The following is a 23,353-nucleotide window of genomic DNA, read 5'->3' as shown; positions in this document are numbered from 1 at the left end:
CCTTGCATCAATGGTCTGATGCGCCTGGGCGAGTTCCTCCGATTGACGGCCCAACAACGTACCTTGGAATTCAACAGCCCCTCGAAGCGAGGTCCCTTCTGCTGAGTCCATGCTGGCTAGTGTGTGATGTCAGGGTTCCCTGGGATAAATGACTCAGATGCAAAGTGCGAATTAAATTGATTTATTAAGGAATATCAAAGCAAAGTCCCGGCAAGAATCACACAGTCCAGGTGACCACACCACGCAACTTTAGCTTGCACAGACAGGAGCAGGCAGATGTCATAATCCAGAAGCCGATTTGCACTGAAAACAGTCCTCCAAAGCAAGTATAGATAAGATTCCAGGCAGACAATCTCTCCTCACAGGAAGCAATAATTCTTACACGTTAGAATAAGATGAGCTCTAAGCCCATACCGCAGGCCAAAGATCGCAGAGAAATCAGGCATCAAGAGGAATACCTGGGCAAACAGGAAAAACAAGACATAACAACTGACCAGGACAACTAAAAGAACGTAAAGTCAAAATGACAAAACACACTAGCGAAAAAGAAACAAAAACAAGCAATAGAAATAGAGCAGAGAAAATGAAAGAATTGGAATCAGCTTTAAGCAAGTGCAAAAGACAAACAGCTGCTTCCGGCCACCACTTTGAAATGAAAAACAAAAAGCATGTGCAGGAGAAGTAACAGATCCTGCTAAACCCAGCCACACAAATTGAAAAGACAGAGAAAGTGCTGGTGATGTACAATAAAAGCACACTATAGCCACTGGAAAATGTAAAGTCAAACTGCGAAACCCTAGAAACAAGAAATTGTACAGAGTAGAATTCATGGTTGTTGATGAGGGGTCTGCAGTGCCACTATTGGGCAGCAGGGCAGTACAAGCCATGAACCTTGTGAAAGTCCAGTATGAAAACATCATGGCTGTGGACAGTGTTGTCACAGAGGAGACTGTGAAAGTTGAAACGTGGAGCATGGATAATATCAAAAAAGAGTATGTTCCAGGGAGATGGATGTTTGGAGGGTGCGTATAGGATGGAAGCAGATCCAAAAGTAACTCCAGTGAAACTTCCAAAGAGAAGAGTCCCCGTCGGGATGATGACACCACTAAAAGCAGAGCTGAGTGATCTTCAACAAAGAGGGATCATCACATCAGTAGACTGTAGCACAGAGTGGATCAGCAGTCTTGTAATTGTCAGGAAGCCATCAGCGCAGAGGTTGTTCAATAGGAGAACCAGAACTCTGATGCCCATGCACGACAACCTGTTACAACCAAAGGTAGTTCACACACAACAGGGACAGATCGAAAACAGAAAACGGCAAGCTGCATACTACAACAGACATGCAAAGGATCTAGACACTCTACAACAGGGAGACAGAGTCCGTGTTCAGCCAGGGGAGCATAACATAACTTGGACAAAGGCGACAGTTGTGAAACCCGTGGACCACAGATTTTATGATGTCCAGCTTGAACATTCTGAGGAGAAACCGGCAACACCTCAGGAAAGACAGAGTCACAACTGCAGAAAACACAAAGCCATGGCAGATAGGGACCCAAATGACTCTAAACCAATCAAAGACACTCCTGTTGTTGCTGATACAAAGTCTGGAAGAAAAGTGATTAGACCCCACTACCTTAAAGACTATATTCAGTAATCCACGAAAATATACCTCCATTCCCCTTTGGGAAATCTAGGAAAAGGGTTTAGTTCTATATTTGTTCACCTGCAGTTAGGCTGCAGGTCTAAGTTCCCATTGTAAAAAGGGGGGAAAGATATTCAATGACTATGGACTGTTACTGCTCCCTTGAGGAAATACGGAGTATGCTAGAATGTGATGAAAGTGCGTCATACCCAGACAGCACACCTACGTCTGGCCGACGTTGGCCCATGAGCAGAACGTCGGCCTCATGAACTATAACATCTAATAAGGATTGGCCAGGCGCAGGCTGGTGCAAATTGTCATTTGTTGTTACGAATCCATAGAGTGTGGAGTGCACGAGAGTTTTCCACATTTCCTAAAGAGTGGTGTTATTTAATCATGTGCGTGCATCTAAAAGTAAGTTTCTATGTTTATTGGTCATATTTAGCGTGTTGTTTATGGGTTATCACCATTACGCTTCGTTGAGTTATTTAACTAATAGAGCAACCTGCGTGTATATATTACCTAATTGCATGATTATTATTGTTTATACGGTTCATTCTTGTTGTTTATATGAAGCGGAAGTATATTTGTTTTTCATTATGTGTATTGAAAGAGTATTTAGATGATCTGACCCATTGTTGGAAATGCTTAGTCATTCTGTTATGTACAAGCTATTTTGATGATATCAAGCATATTTATTCTGTTTCTTTTTTTTTTTGTTTGTTTGTTTTTTTTTTTTTTTTTTTTGCTGCAAAACATTTAGTTGCAGCTGAACACCACAAACAAAAATCAACAGGCTATGTAAAAACAAGATTCACTTAGCAAAATAGAGCTGAGTGATTCTGGATAAATTGGGTTGTTGTTGTTGTTGTTTTTTTAAATGGAAGTTGTGATTCTTTTATGATTCTGAAGGGGAAAAAACACTAGACAACTAAACAAAATCACCTGTAGGCCTAATTTATAGGTAAATGATTCAGTGATTCACTCAAGATTTACTTGGTTCATTACTGGATGAATCAGTGTTTTTGAATGAATGATCAAAGACAAATACATTGTTAGCTGTCCACTTTCGCCACCTACTGGCATAACAACGTAATCGATAAATCTTTAACATTATTTGGAATGTTGCCAGTGAGTGGTGACAACTCTATTGCAACATGTTAAGCGTATCACATATATTATACTTTGCTTTTTTGACTTCTGATTGCAGGTGTAGCCATTCTTTGCAGCGCTATGCGCTTAGATTAGGGAGCAAGGTCCTGGCAGATCGCTAGGTCGGGTCTTTACAGATGAAAAAAAAAAAAAAAAAAACGCACATAGGAATCGATAGGCGGAATCAAAATTTTAATTTCACAAGAAGTATTCCTAAGCTTAGGTATCCAATTCTGGACTCTGAATCGATTTTCGATACCCAACCCTATAGACAGTACAATATCTTTAATCTAGATTTAAACTGACAGAGTGTGTCTGCCTCCCGAACAGTGTTAGGTAGATTGTTCCAAAGTTTGGGCGCTAGATAAGAAAATGATCGATATGATTCCTCTTCATTCACTGCCACGAATTGATGGCGGTCAGATAAGTACGATTTGAACCATGCCAATGCACTACCACTAATGCTAACAAAATTTCCTAGTCTATTCAAGAATGTCAACAGTGTCAAACGCAGCACTGTTCACATTCCTGCCTCTGAGAGTAAGTGCATGCTGGACATGGACAATATTTTTCAGTGTGGCAAGTTAGGGACTTTGCTTCCTCTAAGCCTGCCTAATTATGTTCGACTCGCTGGTTCCGCCTGATTTTGTGCACTTCTTTAGTCTCCTAAGCCCTCAGTTACTCCTGCTGTCCAGGGGCGTTCTTTCACACCTTCATTGGTTGTGTTTTGCACTGCTGTTTCCTGCTCCTTTTTAGTTGTCATGGTTATTTGTTTGATTTTATCATGTTCAGGTGTTTTTCTCATTATCTTCACTATTTAAGTTGGTTTGGTTCAGTTATTGTCTTATTTTGTTGACTTTGTATTATAGCAATAAAGCTGCTCATGAGTTCTTCAAACTCATCTACAGTGCATTAATTATTACAGTTAACAAGTATCACTGGATATTTTTGTAATCTGAAAGTAAATTACACAATATAGCTGCCAGCAGCAAAACAGGGCCAAACCCCTGAAGGGGCTGTAGCACAGTGCAAAGCAGGAACAGCAAAAATGGGTGAAAAGAGATGGGTGTTCACACAGATGCTTAAGTGCTGAGATGCTAAACAAAAGATAATCAATTCAAACAAACTTACAGATGCTTAAAGTTTCAGAGGTATTTCTCAGGAACAGAAGCAAATATCAAAAATCTGTTCAGCCATTTCTGTGCGGCTCGGTCCAAAGATTATCTGGTCAGATTTTGGACAAAATTGGACAAAATTTATAGGATTAGTGAAAAAACGGGTTTATATTTATTTCAATTTAGAGGACAGTTTTCTGGACAGGACAATGATAAATGAGACTTCATCAGAATCCGCATGACCCAGGGAATGGAAGGATGTCACCTTTATTTATATACCGTCTTTAACAATACAGAATTGTGACAGAGCGGCTGTACAGTATTAAATAGGAAATAGTGCATTAATAATGCAAAAGGGCAACAGTAAACACTCAATTTTCAGGTAAAGGCAGTTCATCAATGGATTCAATGATGTCATCATCCAGCTTAATTCAGTTCAAAATAAGATACAATATCATGTGAAGAAAAAGACCTTGGGAGAAACCAGATTCAGTCGGGGGGCCAGTTCTCCTCTGGCCAGACGCAGAGGACTCGTCTGGTTCCCGTGGTCTTGTACTGAGCCTTGCGGTACTCCATACTGCACTTGTGATCGATATGATTCCTCTTCATTTACTGCCACGAATTGATGGCGGTCAGATAAGTACGATTTGAACCATGCCAATGAACTACCACTAATGCTAACATAATTTTCAAGTCTGTTCAAGAGAATGTTGTGGTCAACAGTATCAAACGCAGCACTAAGATCCAGTAGCACTAACAGAGAGATACAACCACGATCGGATGATAAGAGTAGATCATTTGTAACTCTAATAAGAGCAGTCTCAGTACTATGGTACGGTCTAAAACCTGACTGAAAATCCTCACAGATATCACACAGATGTAAAAATAAAATAAAAATAAAATATAAAAAAATAAAAAACTTTATCTTTGTGGAACACTAGGTGGTGCTGCTTTCAAACTTCTCAGGTGCTGTAGGGATGGGCAATATGGGCTTAAAAATGTATCACAATAATTTCTGGTATTGCGATAAGGATATCAATGACGATAATTCAGGGAATCCTGTTTTTTTTAGAGAAAAGTATTATCTTTCCTATTTTTACCCAAAATAGAGTGTTGTTAGCAATACTGAGTACACACGTAATGTAATGACTGCTTAATTCACTATATTATTTTTTTTTTTTTTTACTTCTTGTACTGGAAGCTCCTAAGTTGACACAACTTGCAGCTACTGAATTTGCTCATTCAACTTAATATCTTAAATTTTACTGTCTCAACTAATTCATAAGTTAACGTTTTTATTTGCCCCCTCAACTTAAAAAAATGTGTTGAATCAATTTAATGAAATCACGTTCTTAACGTCAGATATCGCGAGATCTCGTGAAGACCGTTGCAGAAAGAAGGTGTTTGTCAGCCATCATGGGGAGCTTCTCCACAGAGTTCGAAAATGTTCTCAATCAGCAAATTTGGTAAGAGAAACAAATGAGCAGCTCCCTCAGAGTTCGTTTGAAGCGCGTGTATTTGATATTTCTGACACAAACCGGTAACTCTCAGTTAACGTGCCTCACCGGAACCCACAGCAAAGCTGCATTAATATACGGTCGGTCTTGTAAATATTTGTATTTATTGGTTTACTATATGTGTACAATTACGTATGTTGTCTAAGAAGAGTACAAGTATGGTTTAACGCGTCGTATTTTCTCGTTAGTAATATGTATTATTTTCGCGGCACTCTGAAGCCTCAAAATACACGGGGTTCCACAGTATTTTCGATATAAATGTTATACCAAGTATACTCCCAGGCGGTACTGAGCTGGATTTATGTGGAGAATGATAAATATACAGTTTGGTATGTATTATTAGAGAGAGACCGTTCATGCAGAGCGCGAGATGGAGAGGGACGAACAAATGTATGGATTTAGAACAGAGAATAAAAAAAAAGAACTTATGAAAGATTCAAATTAAAAACAAGATTACTACTCGAACTATCACTTTTATGCATGTTATAAAAGAAACGAATGAGCAGCTCCCTCAGAGTTCGTTTGAACCGGTACAAACTCTTCTCTCGGTTATTGAAGTGCCTCACCGGACACATACATTATAAAACTATAGGTTTTTGAATAACAATAAAGGCGTATATCTTGTTTAAACAGTCCTGCGATAAGGATTGTCACAAATGTGTAAAATTAGCTGTTTTTGGTTGTTCTAATTTCCTGTGTTATGTAGTTTAAAAGCCTTTTCTGTATTGTAAAATGGGGTTTTGGTAATTGAAACGTAAACTTGCAATGACATTTGGCTTTCTCTGTCAAGATTTATTTATTTTTATTTTTTAGGGTTGTTTTAACATGTTTCTGTATTTTTCATGTTTGTGATATTCTGGAATGACTGAAGATCATCACAGAATTCAACGATCTTGTGGTTGTGGACCTCAGCAAGTCCTTTTGCAGTTGTATCCATCAGTGCTATGCAGACAAGGGATGACTGTCACATTGTACAGCTTGGACAAAGTTGTAAGTAAATGTATTTATTTAGTGCACATATTTACTGGAGTTTGTGAATTAATATTATAAGGCATAGTTTAAGGCTTCCCTTTGTTTTTATTAAAGCACACAGGTTCTCGAAGTATTCATCCAGAACATGACTTTTGGCATTATAGTAGTGGGTGACCAAATTGAGCACCATCAATCTGCAGCATATCAGCGGCTGTAACACGTAAGTTTTCAATATGGTACACAGTACTTACTGTATGTCATGATACATGGTACATTCACAATACTAAAATAGCCAAAACGTGTTAAAGGGATAGTTCCAGCCCCAGCAACAAAACTGTACCTTTTTTTGAGAGTGTTGGAGTTTAGACTGGAGTGAGCAGGGCACATGCATGCCATTATGTAGATATTTGCAATGCACTTGGCAAAGGGAGCAACGTAATTTTCTCATTACCTTCAGCTGGCATGTTTCCGTGACAATGCAGCATGGTGTCCGTCAGCAGATGTCGCTGTTTTAATGGCATAAATATCTTTTTATTGTTGTTAGCATTATTGTTGCAAATAAACATACAGTTTATATTTTAAAAAGTTTTATATTAGTTTTTAGGGCCCGATCACTGCAGTGCGAGGACCCTATTGGAATTGCTACGTTTATTATTATATATTATATATTTTAAACATAAAATGTATGTTTATTTGCAACAGTAATGCTAACAACAATAAAAATACATTTTCTATGCCATTAAAACAGCAACATCTGTTGACAGACACGTCTCTCCCTTTGTCAAGTGCATTCCAAACATCTACATAATGGAACGCAGTTGCCCTGTTCTCTCCAAAGTCTAAACTTCAAGGGCTCTGCCCTTTGAAGGAGTAGGGCATATGGATGACCACTTCCATTTAGAATTTCCCCCGTGAATCGTTCGGTTCTAATACACATACCGTATGACATTTTTAATGTCATTTTATATTAGATTTAAAAAATGTAATTTAGTTTTTTTCAGTCCTCGATGCACGTTCACGAGAGTACCACGACAGGTGTGTGCATTCCTCTGCTCGTAAACAAGGCACAGCGCATGCATGTTCTACATCAGCACCACATACGTGTCGTGATACTCTTGTGAATGTGTGGGCAAGACTGATAATATAAGTAAATATTTATTTACTAAAAATATTTTATATGTAAAATGTAACATTAAAGTGACTATACTTTGAATATAGTCTTTGTAAAACTGTGAAGCAAAATATGTCAGAATGTGCCAATACAAAAATTGAACGACTGGTATTTTCAGCATCGACTAGCAGCAGAACAAATATCAGTAGTTAATCTTTGTTCATGTTTACTTGCACATAATGCATAAATTAATATAATTAATAGCTTGTATTGTTAACATCTGTCAGTGCAATAGTCAAAATGAAGTAAAAATGAACAACATCTTTTTAAATAGTTTATTAAACTTATGTTTATGTTAACATATACATTTCTTAACACATCAGATACATACTGTGCAGTGTTTCCCCTAATTTCAACATTTTAAACAATAGGGCTCTACAATCTTTTTCTTTTTTTCCCCAGAAACTCTTTTGTGTTTTAATTTTTCTGATGATCAAACGAAGGCATTAAACATTTTTTTGCCATTTTTTTTTATATATATATTTTGTGAATATTCAGTTTAAGAAGTTTTAATAATAATTGTAGTATTTTTTCTACAATGAAGTGGTTAATCTTGTAATAATATTTATTTTTATCATTTAATTGTTTTATTTGAATTTGGCAGAAATAGGTATAAAGACCAACATTTTACTGTACAAAAGTAATACAAGACTTTAGTTTAGTTTCTGCCGTTTAGTTTCTGTTTGTATACAGTATGATATGATGCTAGTTTTCTCAAATGAAACTGTAAAATTCACATGAAGTGACTCTCACAGCAAGATTAAGTTTGTGTTCATGTCGTCATACAGTGAGATGCAGAGGCCGAAAATCACTGCGAGCGTCAAGTGTGCTTCAGTATTTATGTAGTAAACAAACCCACGACGTAATGTAATTGTTGGGGAAACACTGCTGTGTTAACATAATTAAAGCATTAGTTACCATGAACTAACAATTAACAACACTTAAGCACAATGAAAAACACTTTATTAAAAATACCCAAAATCAATAATGCAATTCATAAAGTTCACTGTAAAGCAGAATTAAAAACATTTAAACATAAGTTAATTTGCTTCTAACATTTGTGGGCTCCTTATTACTATTAACCTATTTACCTTTAATAAAGTATTTATTATGTACTCTTGTGAGCCTTTATGTAAAGTAGCAAACTAGTGCAACATTGCATGATGTTACTAATGTGTGCAGGCTCATTTACTAACATTATTTAAAAAAAAAGGTATTTATCAAAAGAGCATCACTGTATCTTGTAATCTGAAAGAAGGTCACACATTGCTAACATTTGCAGAACATTTATTAGCTAGGTCACATTTTAGTTTAGGGACCAATTCTCATTATTAACTAACTATTAACTATGACTTTTGCGTCAAATTCCTGATTTGCTGCTTATTAATAGTTAGTAATCTAGTTGTTAAGGTAAAGTATAGGATTAAGGGATCTAAAATATGGCCATGCAGAATAAAGCATTAATAGGTGCTTTATAAGTACTAATAAACAGATGATGTGAATAATATGCATGCTAATAAGCAACTATAGTGAGAATTGGTCCTTAAAGTGTTATCATTAGCATTACACAAAACATATTCCTCAAATCATTTGACAACCAAAACTACATGAAAACTAACAATCAACCCCAATAAACATTTTCTAACATAAAAATGATCTAAATTCTAAACATTAGAAGTGGATGAAGCTCTGATTAACAAATTAGTAAGTAATAGCACTTAGATGAATGAGGTAGTTCACTATTAGCTAATCAATCAGTAAGGTCCAGCAAGGTTTTATATAGTTATGGTTTAGGTGTTACTACATCCTTCTAAAGGAACTACTGGTTCTTTAGAACAGTAGTCTAAAGTAAAGATCATGGTAACCCACTAGTAATGACTAGTGTTATGTGTTACCATGTGTTACCAAATCTGTCAGAAGCAGTTACTATCCAAAACCTTACAAAAACCGCAAAAGCTTGCAAAGATTTTAGTCACTGCTAGAGAGTTATCATGCTTTTCACTTTAGAATACTGATCCAAATAATTAGTAATTCCTTCTGAAGGATTTGGTTATACTTGAGTCAGAAGTTCTCTAGGAGGTATAAAAAATAGTAGTTATCGATTAGCTAATAGTGAAATACCTAATTTAACTTAGTGCTATTACATACAAATTACTATCAGAGTTTCTTGTTAATTCAGAGCAGTTATTACAATACTAATATATATTGTGTTACTCATGTGCATTAATAATGGAACAGTATTCAGAAGTGTCACTGATTATTCTAACATCCAGAAATGAAAAATAATCTTATACATTTAAAGCATTTTTCAAAGCATCTGTTTCCCAGTGGTGCGCTGCATTAGTGTAGGCCTTAAAAGATTAAAAGAGAACAAAATGGCATTTTTTTCAGATAATCAATGAATAATCAATAAATTAAAAATGTGTGTGTGTGTAAGAGAGAGAGAGAGAGAGAGAGAGAGAGAGAAAGAAAGAAAGAAAGAGAGAGGGAACATGTGAACATATGGTACCTTTTAGAAGAATCTTGCTTTTGTTTTGTTTCTTGCTGTAATGAAACAAACACACATAATCAAAAACATATCCACAGCAATCACAATTTATTTCAAAGTTATTTCATGCAAAACTTGAACTGCTTGTGTTCTGTGTTTACATTATTTAGATTTACTTTCTCATGTTGTCTGGATGTTTCTTTGATGAAGTGACCATTAGTGTCATGGTATATTGCTAAAATCATCTGAAATAGTTCATTCACTTGAGTCTGATCATGGATGCTCTTGTTATTCAGTGCGTAAAATCTTGATCCATGCATTTCTACAGTATTTCTGAGCGCTGAACTCTTCTCAATGAATTCATCAATAGTTGTGTCTTCAAGCTCATCCTTTCTGGAGAAAATGATCATTGTGTGTATTACCGAATTTTCAAGAACAGCATGGATGTCATTTATCATTTTGAAGGTTTCGTCAGTAATTCGCCCAACTTTGATCACAATCATAATGACGTGTGGCCCTGGAGAGGCATACAAAAATGCCTGAGAGATGACACGTTCCACCTCGTTTACATTTTTAAAGCCAGGGGAATCAATCAACTTGAAATCCATCCCACACCTGCTGGCTGTGTGAACATTTGGTGTGCTTCTTTCAGTTTGTCCCAAATTTTGTCCCAAAAGGGTCCGGATAGTTGAGGTCTTTCCTTCTCCAGCCATTCCCAGGACTATAACTCTCACTTCATTTTGCTCATCCAGAGGTTCTGGAGTTTCAATCTTGGTCCTCTTCATATGAACATCTGGACATTCTGTCCTGTCAGATGTGTTTTTATCTGGTTCTGGTTGACTAATCAGTGTATTCTGGCAATTCTTTGAATTGTCATTCATTCTCTGAGTTTTTTTCAGATCCTGCAACATCTCCTCCAAATTGCAGGCTGATGACATATCTTTGTTGTTCCAGGTGTACACTCGTTTTCCACAGGACTCTATGATTCTACGCAATTCTCCTGTTTCTTCCTCAAGAAACTGTTTAAAGGATTTTGACTCAAGGTTATCGGAGAATGAGAACAGAATTGAAGTGTGATTCATAAATTCTTCTCCTAGGACTTGTTTCAGTTTTTCTATCATTCTTATCTCTTTATGTGTAAAGGAACCGATAGGAATGACCATGAGAAAAGCATATGGCCCATTAAGTGATGCAGTGGCTGCCATTAGATCTTTTTCAACTTTGCTTTCAGGCATTTTAGTGCAGTGCCATCCAGGAGTGTCCACAACTGTAACTTCTGTTCCATTGATGTTTCTTGTTTCAGACTGGCAGGTTAATGTTACTGACTGCGTGGATACATAAGATTTAAAACGTTTTTCACCAAGTATGATGTTTCCTGAAGCACTTTTACCAGAGCCAGTTGTACCAAGAAGGACAATCTGCAATTTATCTGTGGCCTCCATAACCAAGGTAGAATGTCACACCGTCCAGAAAGCAAATATATTTCCTATAGAAATGAATAAATGATTGAATAAGAACAGAGCAAAACAGATTTTCTGGTATTGTGTTACCAGGGATGGGCACTATTTCAGACACATGAATTTTAAAACACATTTAAAATCCAAAATACTATTCTGTGGTTTGAAACCTTTGAAAAAAAATTAAATGTAAATTCTATTCAAACAAACTTAACTTTAGTAGTTTAGTATGTTGCATTTTGGCTTATAGAGCAGCCTGAAGTGTGCATAGTCCCGCAGTCAAGACCAAGGGGAAGTGCTTAGAGAAGTTTACAAGTGCATGTCCAAAAGTGGACAGGAACGCAGCTTGGGTATTGAGAAACAGCCTCAAACATGCAGTCCCAAAAACATTCGCTTTCACAAATAACATCACTTGCAAACACCATCTGCACTTTCTGCTTACTGTGACATCACTTGCAGTCAACACAATGTAATGTCTCTGTATTCTAATTTCTATAAGATATGAGATTTTTGGAATGTGATTATGTTGACATATATATATATATATATATGAAGAGTTTGATTCCAGAATGCTATAAATCCATTTTGATTAATTTGAGTAAAAATGTGTTTTCTTTACCAAGAAAGTGGCAAGATGAATACCACAATTTTCTGTTTCAAACTTTCACATAGCATATTTAGGTTGCAATAACATTAAAAAATCTAATCCAGATTTTGATTTTCAAAGATTTATTATAAAAACTACTTATTTTTTTCCAAAGTGCAGTAAATCCATTAGGGGTCTATGCTTTTTTTTTAGAAGCACACTCAAAATTTCAGGAGCACCTTCTAATCAATAATCAAAAAATCTGATCAAAAATTAGCCTTCCCATTACGAGATGATATTTGGCTCCTTAAAGTGAATTAAAGGGGAATTTTGTTACCTTTGTAAAAGTAAATAAATACACAAGTGCTAAAGTATATTTTTTCTAATGAAATCTTATAACACTAACTTCTCTGTAGTGACAATGCAGTTATTTCCTTCAAATGGGAGTTTGTATAATTTAGGTTTATTTTATTTTCGATAGTAAACTTTTAAAACTTCACTACAGTAAAAAGACATCAATAAAGAACCTTTATTAGTAGTATGAATGTTATGTTATCCTCTTATTGTTAACCTCCTTTGACTTCAATCACATGTGAAGAGTAATGGTTTTATCGAGTAAATAATGGTAAATAACAAAGACTTACCCTCTAAAAGCAGGTCTTCAGCTGAATCAGTTTGATTTAGATTCTCCTGTTCCCCTTTTTATGTAGTAAACCCATTCTCTGTCCAATCAGAAAACAGAGGCTGAGCTTCTTGCTAGTTAATTAGGTAAAATAGGAGGAGCTCAGCGGAGTTTATATACTGATGACTACACAGTAAAACCACACAATAAACTCCTGATATTCAGAAGAGTTTAAAGAAGAAACTCAGCAGAGAATCATCTACAGCGCCACAATGAGTAAGTTTTGAATGTTACATCTTTGTCAGTTATAACAAGACTTCAGACAAAGCGTTTCATGCTAAGTGCCAAATGTTTGTTATAAATGTCAACAGGTATTCGCATTGTTTTGGTGGGTAAAACTGGCGTTGGCAAGAGCGCCACAGGAAACACCATTCTTGGTGAGAAGATGTTCAGATCAGAGCCAAGAGCTACATCGGTCACTGTACAGTGCATATCTGGAAAACAGATGATAAATAGCAGAGAGGTGCTTGTTGTGGACACTCCAGGTCTATACGACACAAACATGTCTAATGATGAAGTGGTAAAAGAGATTGTTAAATGCATCACTTATGCGGCTCCAGGTCCTCATGTCTTCCTTCTTGTACTTTCCATCGGGCGCTTCACTGAAGAGGAAAAAAACACAGTTGCACTTATCCAGAAAGTGTTTGGTGCGGGGGCTAACAAACACATGATGATCTTGTTCACCAAGGCAGATGATCTTGAAGACAGGACAATTGATGAGTATATTAATGAGGCTCCAGAGCTAAATGAAGTGATTAAAGCATGCAAGGGAAAATACCATGCATTTAACAACAGAGAGAAGTCAAATCGTTCACAAGTTGATCAGCTCATGAGGAAGATTGAAGTCATGATAAAACACAATCAAAACAGCTACTACAACTACCACATGTTTCAGCTGGCTAATGAGCTCAACAATACTAAGAAAACTGTAAAAGAAAAAGATGAAATCATTGCTGAACTAGAAAATAAAGTAAAAGCACTTCAAAAAGAAATAGGCAATTCATTTTGTACCATAGCATAAGCTTGAGTATGTGAATGAGTATGTCAGTGTGTCTTACTTGGGAACAGAGAACCAGGAAACAAAGTCAGAAGATAATTGTTAAAGCAATGTAACAACAACCAAAGTAGAAATATAAAATCATTTAATCTTTATATGCTTTTTTCTGCTTGTAAAGTACTATTCAGTGATTTAGCCACTGTTGAAAAACTGTAAAGTTAGAAAGTATGTAATAATATGAATATGTTTTATTTCTGCTTCTGTTAAAGAAAACGTGCACATAGCTTAAGGTATTTTCAGGAACATAATAACAAGAATCGTGGAGTTGATACAGTTCTTCTATGGCTTTAGGCTGTCTCAGTCACTTCTGTCTCTTCATGTAATTCTAGACTGACCTGATAAGGACAGCTGATTTCTGGGTGGACATTACCATCTTTTGTAGGACTTCTTCCTCATAAATAATTGCTCACTGATTTATGTGTGTATTAAGTTTTATGTTCTTTACACATTAACCGTTATCCTTTAAGTTGCCAATTCAATGTATATTTTATTATTATTAATTTTGGGGCCTTCTAAACTATTAATGTGTATGTTTTTTTTTGTAAAATGAAATAAGAAAATAAATCTTGAAATCTGGATGTTACACCATTCTTTCTTGACTGAATTCTTAGACATCTTATTCTACTTCACTTTTACAATATTTCCTGAAACATTTCTACACATATTAACATTTAATAAATATTACAACAAAACCATAACCTAAGCTGTCAGAACCTCAAACTAATCTTCAAAACAAGAAAACAAAACAAAATCAAACACTATATTAAAGCATGTTTACTGTTATTACAAAGAAGCTTCACAAAATAAAAACATAAAGAAAATAAAAGAAAAAGTGCTGTTCAATCTTCCAGAAAAAAACAAAAATTTTGTTAAATTTTATAGTAGTTAGTTTTTCCCCCTTTTATTTTTAAAGGCTCTGTTTGAGGAAAGGCGCCATTGAGCGCAAGATCTGATGAATTAAAGTTTTGAACAGTACTGAATACCATTTGACCTTGCTGTTAGGTGTATTTATTTTTAGGGCCTGTTTTTAATTGTGTGTTGAGCGTCTGCGACTTACTTTCAGTTTCATTTGCAGCAGTTTGTGAGTCAGCTTGCTGAAGAGATGTTCAGATACTCATCCACAGATGCGTGTTGCATTAGCGCTGTCATATCTGGCTACAACATGTCATATGGCCTGAAACACGCTTTCAGACTTTTATTTTTTAACATTTTGGAAGAGTAAACTTTATACAGGTTATGTGGTTTCAACAACCAGATGCATTTACACTTGTCCAGTTTTGTCCAGAATGCATCTCTCAGAGCACCTCCCGAAGTGGTTAGTGTGAAATTAAATTTCACAACAAGTCTCAACATAAAATCACAGTGGATATGCCTTAGTCCTAGTTTTTTACTTTTAAAAGTTATCTTCTATTTGTTTTACAGTTACAGCTAAATTCAGACATTCCTTAATACTGTGGTGAAACATTTTTCAAAATCTTAAAAATATACTTTTGCTCATTAGCAGTGCAGAAAGAGCCATAAAACAAAAATATACACAATTGTACAAATACAGGAAGGGTATTTATAATAAGCTGTAAGCAAAAACAGTAGTCTATGAAATGCCACAATGTAAATGGTAATGTAAAAGTGCGTTTTTAACCCATCAGTAGAATCCATCAGAACAAATTACTAACTAGAACTTTACTAGAACTTACAAAGTTTATGATGACTTTAGTCAGTGAGTTATAATGACATCTATCCTATACGATTTTCTTTTTATAATAAAAGTAACTTGACAGTGAAAAACACAAACAGTCAGTGGTTTAAGAGCAGCTTGTGACTGTGGTTATGTGGCAGAGGGTGTTTTGGTCACACTTTATTTTAGGGTCAAATTCTCATTTTAACTAACTATTAACTACGACTTTTACCTTTACAAACTCATGATTCGCTGCTTATTAATAGTAAGACAGTTGGGATTATGGGATCTAAAATATGGTCATGGAGAATAAGCCATTAATATGTGCATTATAAGTACTAACAAACAGCCAGTTTACTACTACTGTTAGTGCCTGTATCGTTGTGTCTTACCATCTGTACTTCTCTATAATAGTTTTACTCTGCCTGTCTCTTCTCTTCTGTTGTCGTTCTATTTCATGTGTTCTGCTGCCTTCTTATGGCCTATACAGAAAAAACAAAATGGCAAAAGAAACCACAACATTTTGCATGATGGGCTAAATTCTGACAATCTTTACTTAATTAAGAGCATAAAATTTTGCTTAATTAACCCTTTAACTGTCACCGTCCCCTCTGTGGGACGCCTAAATTTACTTCACCATTATACAAATAAATTCTAATCTAATAATGACAAACTATACATTGTTGGAAAGATAGATATTTTACCATATTTTTGTGTTACAAATTATGTAGGAAAAATAATAGATTAATATATGTCAAGAGTGCAACTTAAAAAATCTACATCATAACATGAGTTCTGAAATGTATTATATTTTATTGATTAATATTGTTCTGAGCATAGAGACATGAATGGCTGGGTTTTGCTGTTTTGCTGATCATAAAGAGTCATGAAAAGACAATGACAGTCTCATTTTCACAACTGGAAAATGATTTCTAATAGTACTAAAATGTGACCCTGGACCACAAAACCAGTCATAAGGGTACATTTTTTGAGCTGAATAAATAAGCTTTCCATTGATGTATGGTTTGTTCGGGTAGGACAATATTCAGCCAAAATACAACTACTTGAAAATGAGGACTCTGAAGGTACAAAACAAGTCAAAATACTGAGAAAACCACCATTAAAGTTGTCCAGATTAAGTTCTTGGCAATGCATATTACTAATCAAAAATTATTTTTTGATATATTTACAGTAGAAAATTTACTAAATATCTTCATGGGACATGATCTTTACTTAATATTTAACATTTTGACCCATGCAATGTATTGTTGGCTATTGCTACAAATATACCCATGATACTGCATCTTGTTTGCATCTTTTTATGAATATCATATCAGCATCATCCTTTAAAGACTGTTTCCATTAATTAAACTAAAAGTTTAAGATGCAGAAAAATATTTGCATAGCTTCATAAAATTACAAGAGCTCTCGGATCGGATATCATCAAAATATCTTAATCTTAAAAAAAATATCTTTTAAAAAAATCTTATTTTTGTTTTCCAAAGATGAACAAAGGTCTTACGGGTTTGGAATGACATTTTTTATCTTGGATATATTTGAAATATTTGACATGATAAACTTCTCTTGATTGTGTTCTGAAAAATCACAAGGGACCCCTGTAATGACTCTCTTCTTCCATTACTTTTCTTCTGCCAGTATGCACAATTTTTTTACTTTAATGCCTGTTTTGGTTGTCCACTATCCTTAGAGAAAAGTAGCAAATTTCTGTTCCTTAACATTTTCAATTTTCCCAATTGCTTCTTTAACAGGTTCAATACAGTCATACTATCTGACATGAATTTTGTACTGCTCCTTCTTCATTTTTTCTTGCTGATTATCCCTTTCACTGTCTGATCCAGAAAACTGACTTAAACGTTTTTTAACCATCCTCCTTACTAAATCAACCATTCCTATTGAGGGAATTGGTTGAATGGGTGACTCACAGAAACTCATGCAGTGCCATGCCGCCACCTACTGGTGATTTTAATTTTTACATGTTATATTTTCCTTTTTTTTTTCCAAAGTCTTTTAAACAATATTTTGTTTTTAAAACGTTTTCTATATTTGTAACTGCAGGTTAAATGCATTGACGCCCTGCATTAAACAGTCTGTGGGAATGCATTCAAATGCCACTTTAGATGCTGATTCTGCGCCATTCTCTGCATTGCACACACAGAATTTGTTCATACTGATTTTATTGGATTGGTAACAGTGTCTTAATATTTGAATTGAATTAAATGATTAAATGTAAGAATTCAACACAAAAGATGATTCATATATTAAAAAAAAACAAATTAAAGTTGAAAAGATTATTTCTGTTTCTTCTGCAAACTGCAACTATGGTCACAAGTTTTGTCATTCCCAATGGAGTCCCAATGGAATTAATGACCATAGTTAGCTAACAATGCTTTTGGGAAACACACCCCAGGTCTTGAGCAGCACACTTGGTTAGAATTTGTTTTGGTTTGACTGTATATAGCTACTGTTTTCTCATTTTTGTTCCGAATACTGTTAAATTTAAAGGATTTGTTGTGCAATGAGGGGAACTAAAATAGCCTATATGTGTATAGACTTTATAATGTTTGAAAACATTCTGTTTTATTTACCAGTATACTTATAAAATGCAACTTATAGATGACTTATCTGTTTTTTCTCTCAAAAACACAATTATGTGTTGCATATTTTTAACCATGCATCAAATGTTATCTAAAAAAAAATCTTTAAAAATAAATAAATAAATAAAAATTGCTTAAATTAGGTCTACCTTGAAACTAATAGTAGCCTATTAATTGCTCAAAATTCTTACTGTCAGTTGAAGATTGAACAGTTAATTATAAGCTTGGCCTTGTCTGATGTAGTCTCACAAAGCCAGACGTTCAGACTGATGGCAGAAGGTCTGGGAACCACTTTGAATGGCCAAGGCCCGCCCAAGAGGCCATTTGATTGACAGGTAAAACAAACAATCATGTTTCATTTTGTGCCGCACCATGTTTAGGGGTGTGGAAATGTCCCCACAATAACAGACCGGATATTTTAAAGATTCTTTTAAAGAAACTTTACATATTTGATTCTGATAAGTGTTCGTCGTCACAGCTGTAAACACGACAGCTTCCTTCTTCCATGTGGGCTTTGGCATCACTGCATCTCAGTTTCCAGGCAGAATGTTAAAGAACGTGTCACACGTGTCTCCTGAAAATCCTGTATATTTCAACCAATCCGAAGATGACTTTGAAACTCCTGAAACTCCTAACTCTTTAGTTAATCTCCTTAATTAATTGGTTGTTAATATTGTACAATATGTACAATATTAACCAATTAATCTAACTTTGTAAGAGTCAATTTTAAGTCTGCCATTTATTTCCTGTTCTACTTTCTTAGTCACAAAAATGGTTAAATTTTAAACACAACAAACAACTGTTTTTTACAAAACATACGTACTTTCTTTTGCTCGTAAAAAGCGTTTTGCATTCCCCAAGAAATTAGCAATCGCTCGTAAAACTGTTTGCTACAGAACGCAAACGTTCCCCTGAGAAACTCTGGTTATTGAAATATGAGTTGGGAGTAATTATATATTTATATTCAGTGCTGGGTAGATTACTTACAAACTGTAATCCATTACTGATTCCAAATTACATGACAAAAATTGTCATCAGTAACGTAATCCATTACACATTTTAGGTAATATAATTTTAGATTACTTTTGGCCTAACTCATTTATCACATTGATTTAAACAGGATAATCTTGTACCATGATGCAAAAATACAAAGAGTGAGGAAATAGATTCCTTTCATTATAATTAACACAATGAAGTGCATTAAACATTATATTACATCTGGGTTTCCCAACCTGGGGTTCGTAAAAGAACTGCAGGGGGTTTGTGAGTTTAATAAAACGCTAACAAGTAATTAAATCATTAAAATGTCAAATTAAAAGAAATAATTTTAAAATAACAATCAAAATAATACACTTACTAAAAAAGATGAGATATTTTAAGCTCACCTGTATGTCATATGACCATTAACCAGTGTCAGAGAACCGTGAACGTGCAAATGTGAAGCTTAATAATTCAAATATTTATTTTAAAATCTCAAGGGTACTTGAAGATTAATTATGATTTCAGTTTTTTAACTTTAGCTGGTGTGTAATGTTGCTGCTTGAGCATAAACAACATCTGCAAAGTCACACTGCTCAAAGTACAATGCAATTTTGTCTTTTACAGAACTGCTGACTGACTCTTTAAAGAGTATATTAGGTAAGATAGTATTAGGCAAGTATATTACACTGTGTGCAGAATTATTAGGCATGTTGATAATCTGGTCATATTTTTTTCCCAAGCACATTTTACCAATTCCAAACCACATCAGTCTTAATAACTACTGTCAATTTTGTATTTAATCATTTGTAAGTGATATATAATTGTCCGTGAAGGCTGGAAGTGAAAAACTCCTTATATTCAGGTGTGCATAATTATTAGGCATGTTTTCTTTTACAGATAAAATGAGCCAAAAAAGAGATTTAACCCAGACTGAAAATCCAAATTATTAAATGCCCATGAGAAGAATGCAATACTAATGCATTACAAGAATTTGCAAAGTTAAGGCTTGACCATTGGACAGAGAAATGCTTGTTGAGTCTGCATGGTCAGAAAAAAAGGTGGAGAAGAAAAGATGCATATTAACTGCAAAAGAATTAGGAATTAAGGTGCAGAATTAGGTGTGACACCATCAGGAACCGTTTCCAGTTCTCCACTCACTAAAAAATGTTGGGTTAAAAATAACCCAACTAGTAACCCAACTATGGGTTGGTATAGCACCTTCCCATCTATGGGTTATTTTAACCCAATGAATTGGGTTAAAATCCAGTTGGGTTAAAAATAACCCAATAGTTGAGTTAATTATTTAGATTCATTTATATCAGTTTTTATTTATTTATTTATTTATTTTTTAATAAAAATACACTATAACACTACTTTGTTTTCAAATAAATATTTTGTTTATTTAAATATGCAAATATTTTTTTTACAAATATATTTTTAAATGTAAAACAGTCATACTGCAAATGTTTACAAAATAAGTGTACAAGAATGTGAAAATATAATACATTCAGAACACAAATATGCAAACACAACTGACATATTTTCAAGATGTACACTGAATTCAAAACCAACAAATGTGACTGGTCCACAAAACCTGTCATAAGGGTCGAGTTTTTTGTATTTAAATGTAAACATCATCTGAAAGCTCAATAAATAAGCTTTCTATTAATATGTGGTTTGATAGGATAGAACAACTATTTGAAAATCTGGAATCTGAGGGTGCAAAAAAAAAATCTAAATATTGAGAAAATTGTCTTTAAAGTTGTCCAAATGAAGTTATTAGCAATACATTACTAATAAGAAATTCAGTTTCGATATACCTATGAGATTTACAAAATATCTTCATGGAACATGATCTTTACTTAATATTCTAATGATTTTTGGCATGAAAGAAAATTTGATCATTTTGACCCATACAATGCAATTTTGGCTATTTCTACAAATGTACCCATGATACTTATGACCGGTTTTGTTGTCCAGGGTCATAAATGTGTATCAATTCATATTTATTTATATCAACACATACACAAATGTGCACAAATAAAACAAACATAACATACAAACCTTTATCAATAAAACAAAAATAAAAAATCATAAACACAAGTAATAATAATAATAATAAAACAAAGTAAATCTGCTGGCTGCTGGACTTGCTGATAATCAGCAACATAAAAAGTTTTACAGATCAATAAATACAAAGTTTCTAAGGAAGAGGTAATGTGTTGAAAGAACTCCTGGAATATTAAAGACAGTGTGCTGCAAATGGGTGCAGAGGAGCTTTGGGTAGTTGATGTCATACATGTAGAAATGTTTGAAACACAGATCCACTGCTTGTAGTAAGGTCTTCTGTTCCACTGCTTCACCGTTGAAAATGCTAAAAACTTGGGAGGAGTTCTTGGAGTTAGTGCAGCAATGCTGGTGTCATCCGGTCGCATAAAACTTCCTTCATTGACTCCTTCCTCTGTGATAAGATGAAGCAGAAGAAGAAACATTTTACAGATAAACTAGAAACATTTTTTCATAATTGTTGGAAAACCTACACTACTAATCAGAAGTTTTTGAACAGTAAGATTTTTTTAAAGTTTTTTAAAGAATTCTTTTCTACTCACTAAGCCTGTATTTATTTGATCCAAAATACAGTAAAAGCAGTAATATTGTGAAATATTTTTACTATTTTAAATAACTGCTTTCTATTTTAAAAGCTTTGAAAAGACTGGACAATTACATTTTAAAATATATTCAAATAGAAAGCAGTTATTTTAAATGCTGTATTGGATCCCCTGAAATGCTGGATCAAATAAATGTAGGCTTAGAGAGAAGGGAATTCTTTAAAAACATTAAAAATCTTGCTGTCCAAAAACTTTTGACTGGTAATGTATATGGATCACTAATATAAATAGTTTACTTACCTTGAAATATTTCAGTTAATTGGCATGTGTATGTTTAATGTATGAGATTCCACTGTTGTAGTTTTCCCTTCACTGAAGAACCCAATGTCTAAAAATAAGTATAAACCACTGATCTATAATAGACATAGTATAATAGTCATTATATATAGATCAGTGGTATAAACACATTTAGTACACATTTAAAAAAAAAACATGCAAATCTGTCATAGCTTTATATGAGAAATGGCTGTAAGTAGAGGCGATTCTAATATATGCATAACAATATTCAATGTAAATAAACCATAAAAACAAATTTAGTGTTATTACAATTAGTGCTCCAAACAACTGACGCTTGCCCTGTTTTGACCAGCAGGCGTCGCCGTTGTGTCACGAACGATTGGAAGCAGTGAATCATTTTGCGAAGCAATTCGTTTAATTGATTCGAAACTTTGAAAAGCTTCGTTTCTCCCATCACGTCTTTCTTTTGGGAAAATGTGATTATTTTTAGACTTTTCTAACAGAGAATTAACTGAATTTGAGCGCATCTCCCTGAGCTGCCGCTGAGCTAACGTTACATACTGGACCGAAGCTGAATGGTCCGTGCGGCGCGGTTCAAATCAACACCAATGTCTCATTTAGCATTAGCCATTTCCCATTTAAAGTTAAATGTGATAATCATTAGTACGACCAAACAAACTGTAGTCAGAAACCGTACGTCTAGAACCCTTCATCAGCTGTAAAATAATACTAAACCTGTAGTAATGGTAGACGGTGATTTCAGTAACATAAGTAACGTTAGTCCTATATACATTTCACCATACATTATTAACTTTAGGTTACTGTAATACATCTCTAAACAGTTACAACTTTCTGCTAAGTTTAATTTACTTTATTACTGCTAGCGGCCTAACTGGGACAGCTAAGGTAACGTTAACGTTAAGTTATTCGTTTACAATGGAGCTCATTCTCTGCAGTAACGTTACAATACACTGACTAAAGGAAACTACAACTTCGTTAAAAAAACAAACATACAACAACAACAGTTCAATTTTGAAGTGCATTTCACGTTCTTCGTATAAGTATAATGTTATAAGAGTTATCAAAACCCTATTACTCACCTCATACTGATGCAGCAGCAGCTTCTTCTGTTGTCAGTCACCGTCGTCCGTTAAAATTTGAACTGTCGCCGCGGGAACCAATTAAACCCAACGCTGGGTTATTATTAAAAACAACCCAACGATGTTTAAAAAATAACCCAACGTTTTAGAAAATAACCCAACACAGTGACCCAATATGTGTAACCCATCTATTGGGTTAAAAAAAATAACCCAGCTATTTTTACTGTGCAGCGCCAC

General features: G+C 34.6%; 1 protein-coding gene and 1 long non-coding RNA gene across 2 annotated transcripts; one reads left to right on the top strand and one right to left on the bottom strand.

Moving 5' to 3' along the window:
* Window positions 1-13,083: 13,083 nt before the first annotated feature.
* On the top strand, window positions 13,084-13,803 carry LOC127167602 (GTPase IMAP family member 7-like). The gene has a single exon (XM_051113727.1). It carries the CDS (start codon window positions 13,084-13,086, stop codon window positions 13,801-13,803), a length of 720 nt encoding a protein of 239 aa, XP_050969684.1.
* A 7,040-nt stretch (window positions 13,804-20,843) lies between these two features.
* On the bottom strand, window positions 20,844-23,315 carry LOC127167942 (uncharacterized). Its single transcript, XR_007828047.1, has 3 exons — window positions 23,117-23,315; window positions 22,020-22,132; window positions 20,844-21,571 (listed from the first exon to the last, which is right to left on the bottom strand). It is a non-coding gene; the product is annotated as an uncharacterized LOC127167942 (long non-coding RNA).
* Between the last annotated feature and the right edge of the window lie 38 nt (window positions 23,316-23,353).

The sequence above is a fragment of the Labeo rohita genome, chromosome 7 (assembly GCF_022985175.1).
Source record: "Labeo rohita strain BAU-BD-2019 chromosome 7, IGBB_LRoh.1.0, whole genome shotgun sequence".
Lineage (NCBI taxonomy): Eukaryota > Metazoa > Chordata > Actinopteri > Cypriniformes > Cyprinidae > Labeo > Labeo rohita.
The sequence above is the reverse complement of the archived record's forward strand: the minus strand, read 5'-3'. Positions and strand labels throughout refer to the sequence as shown.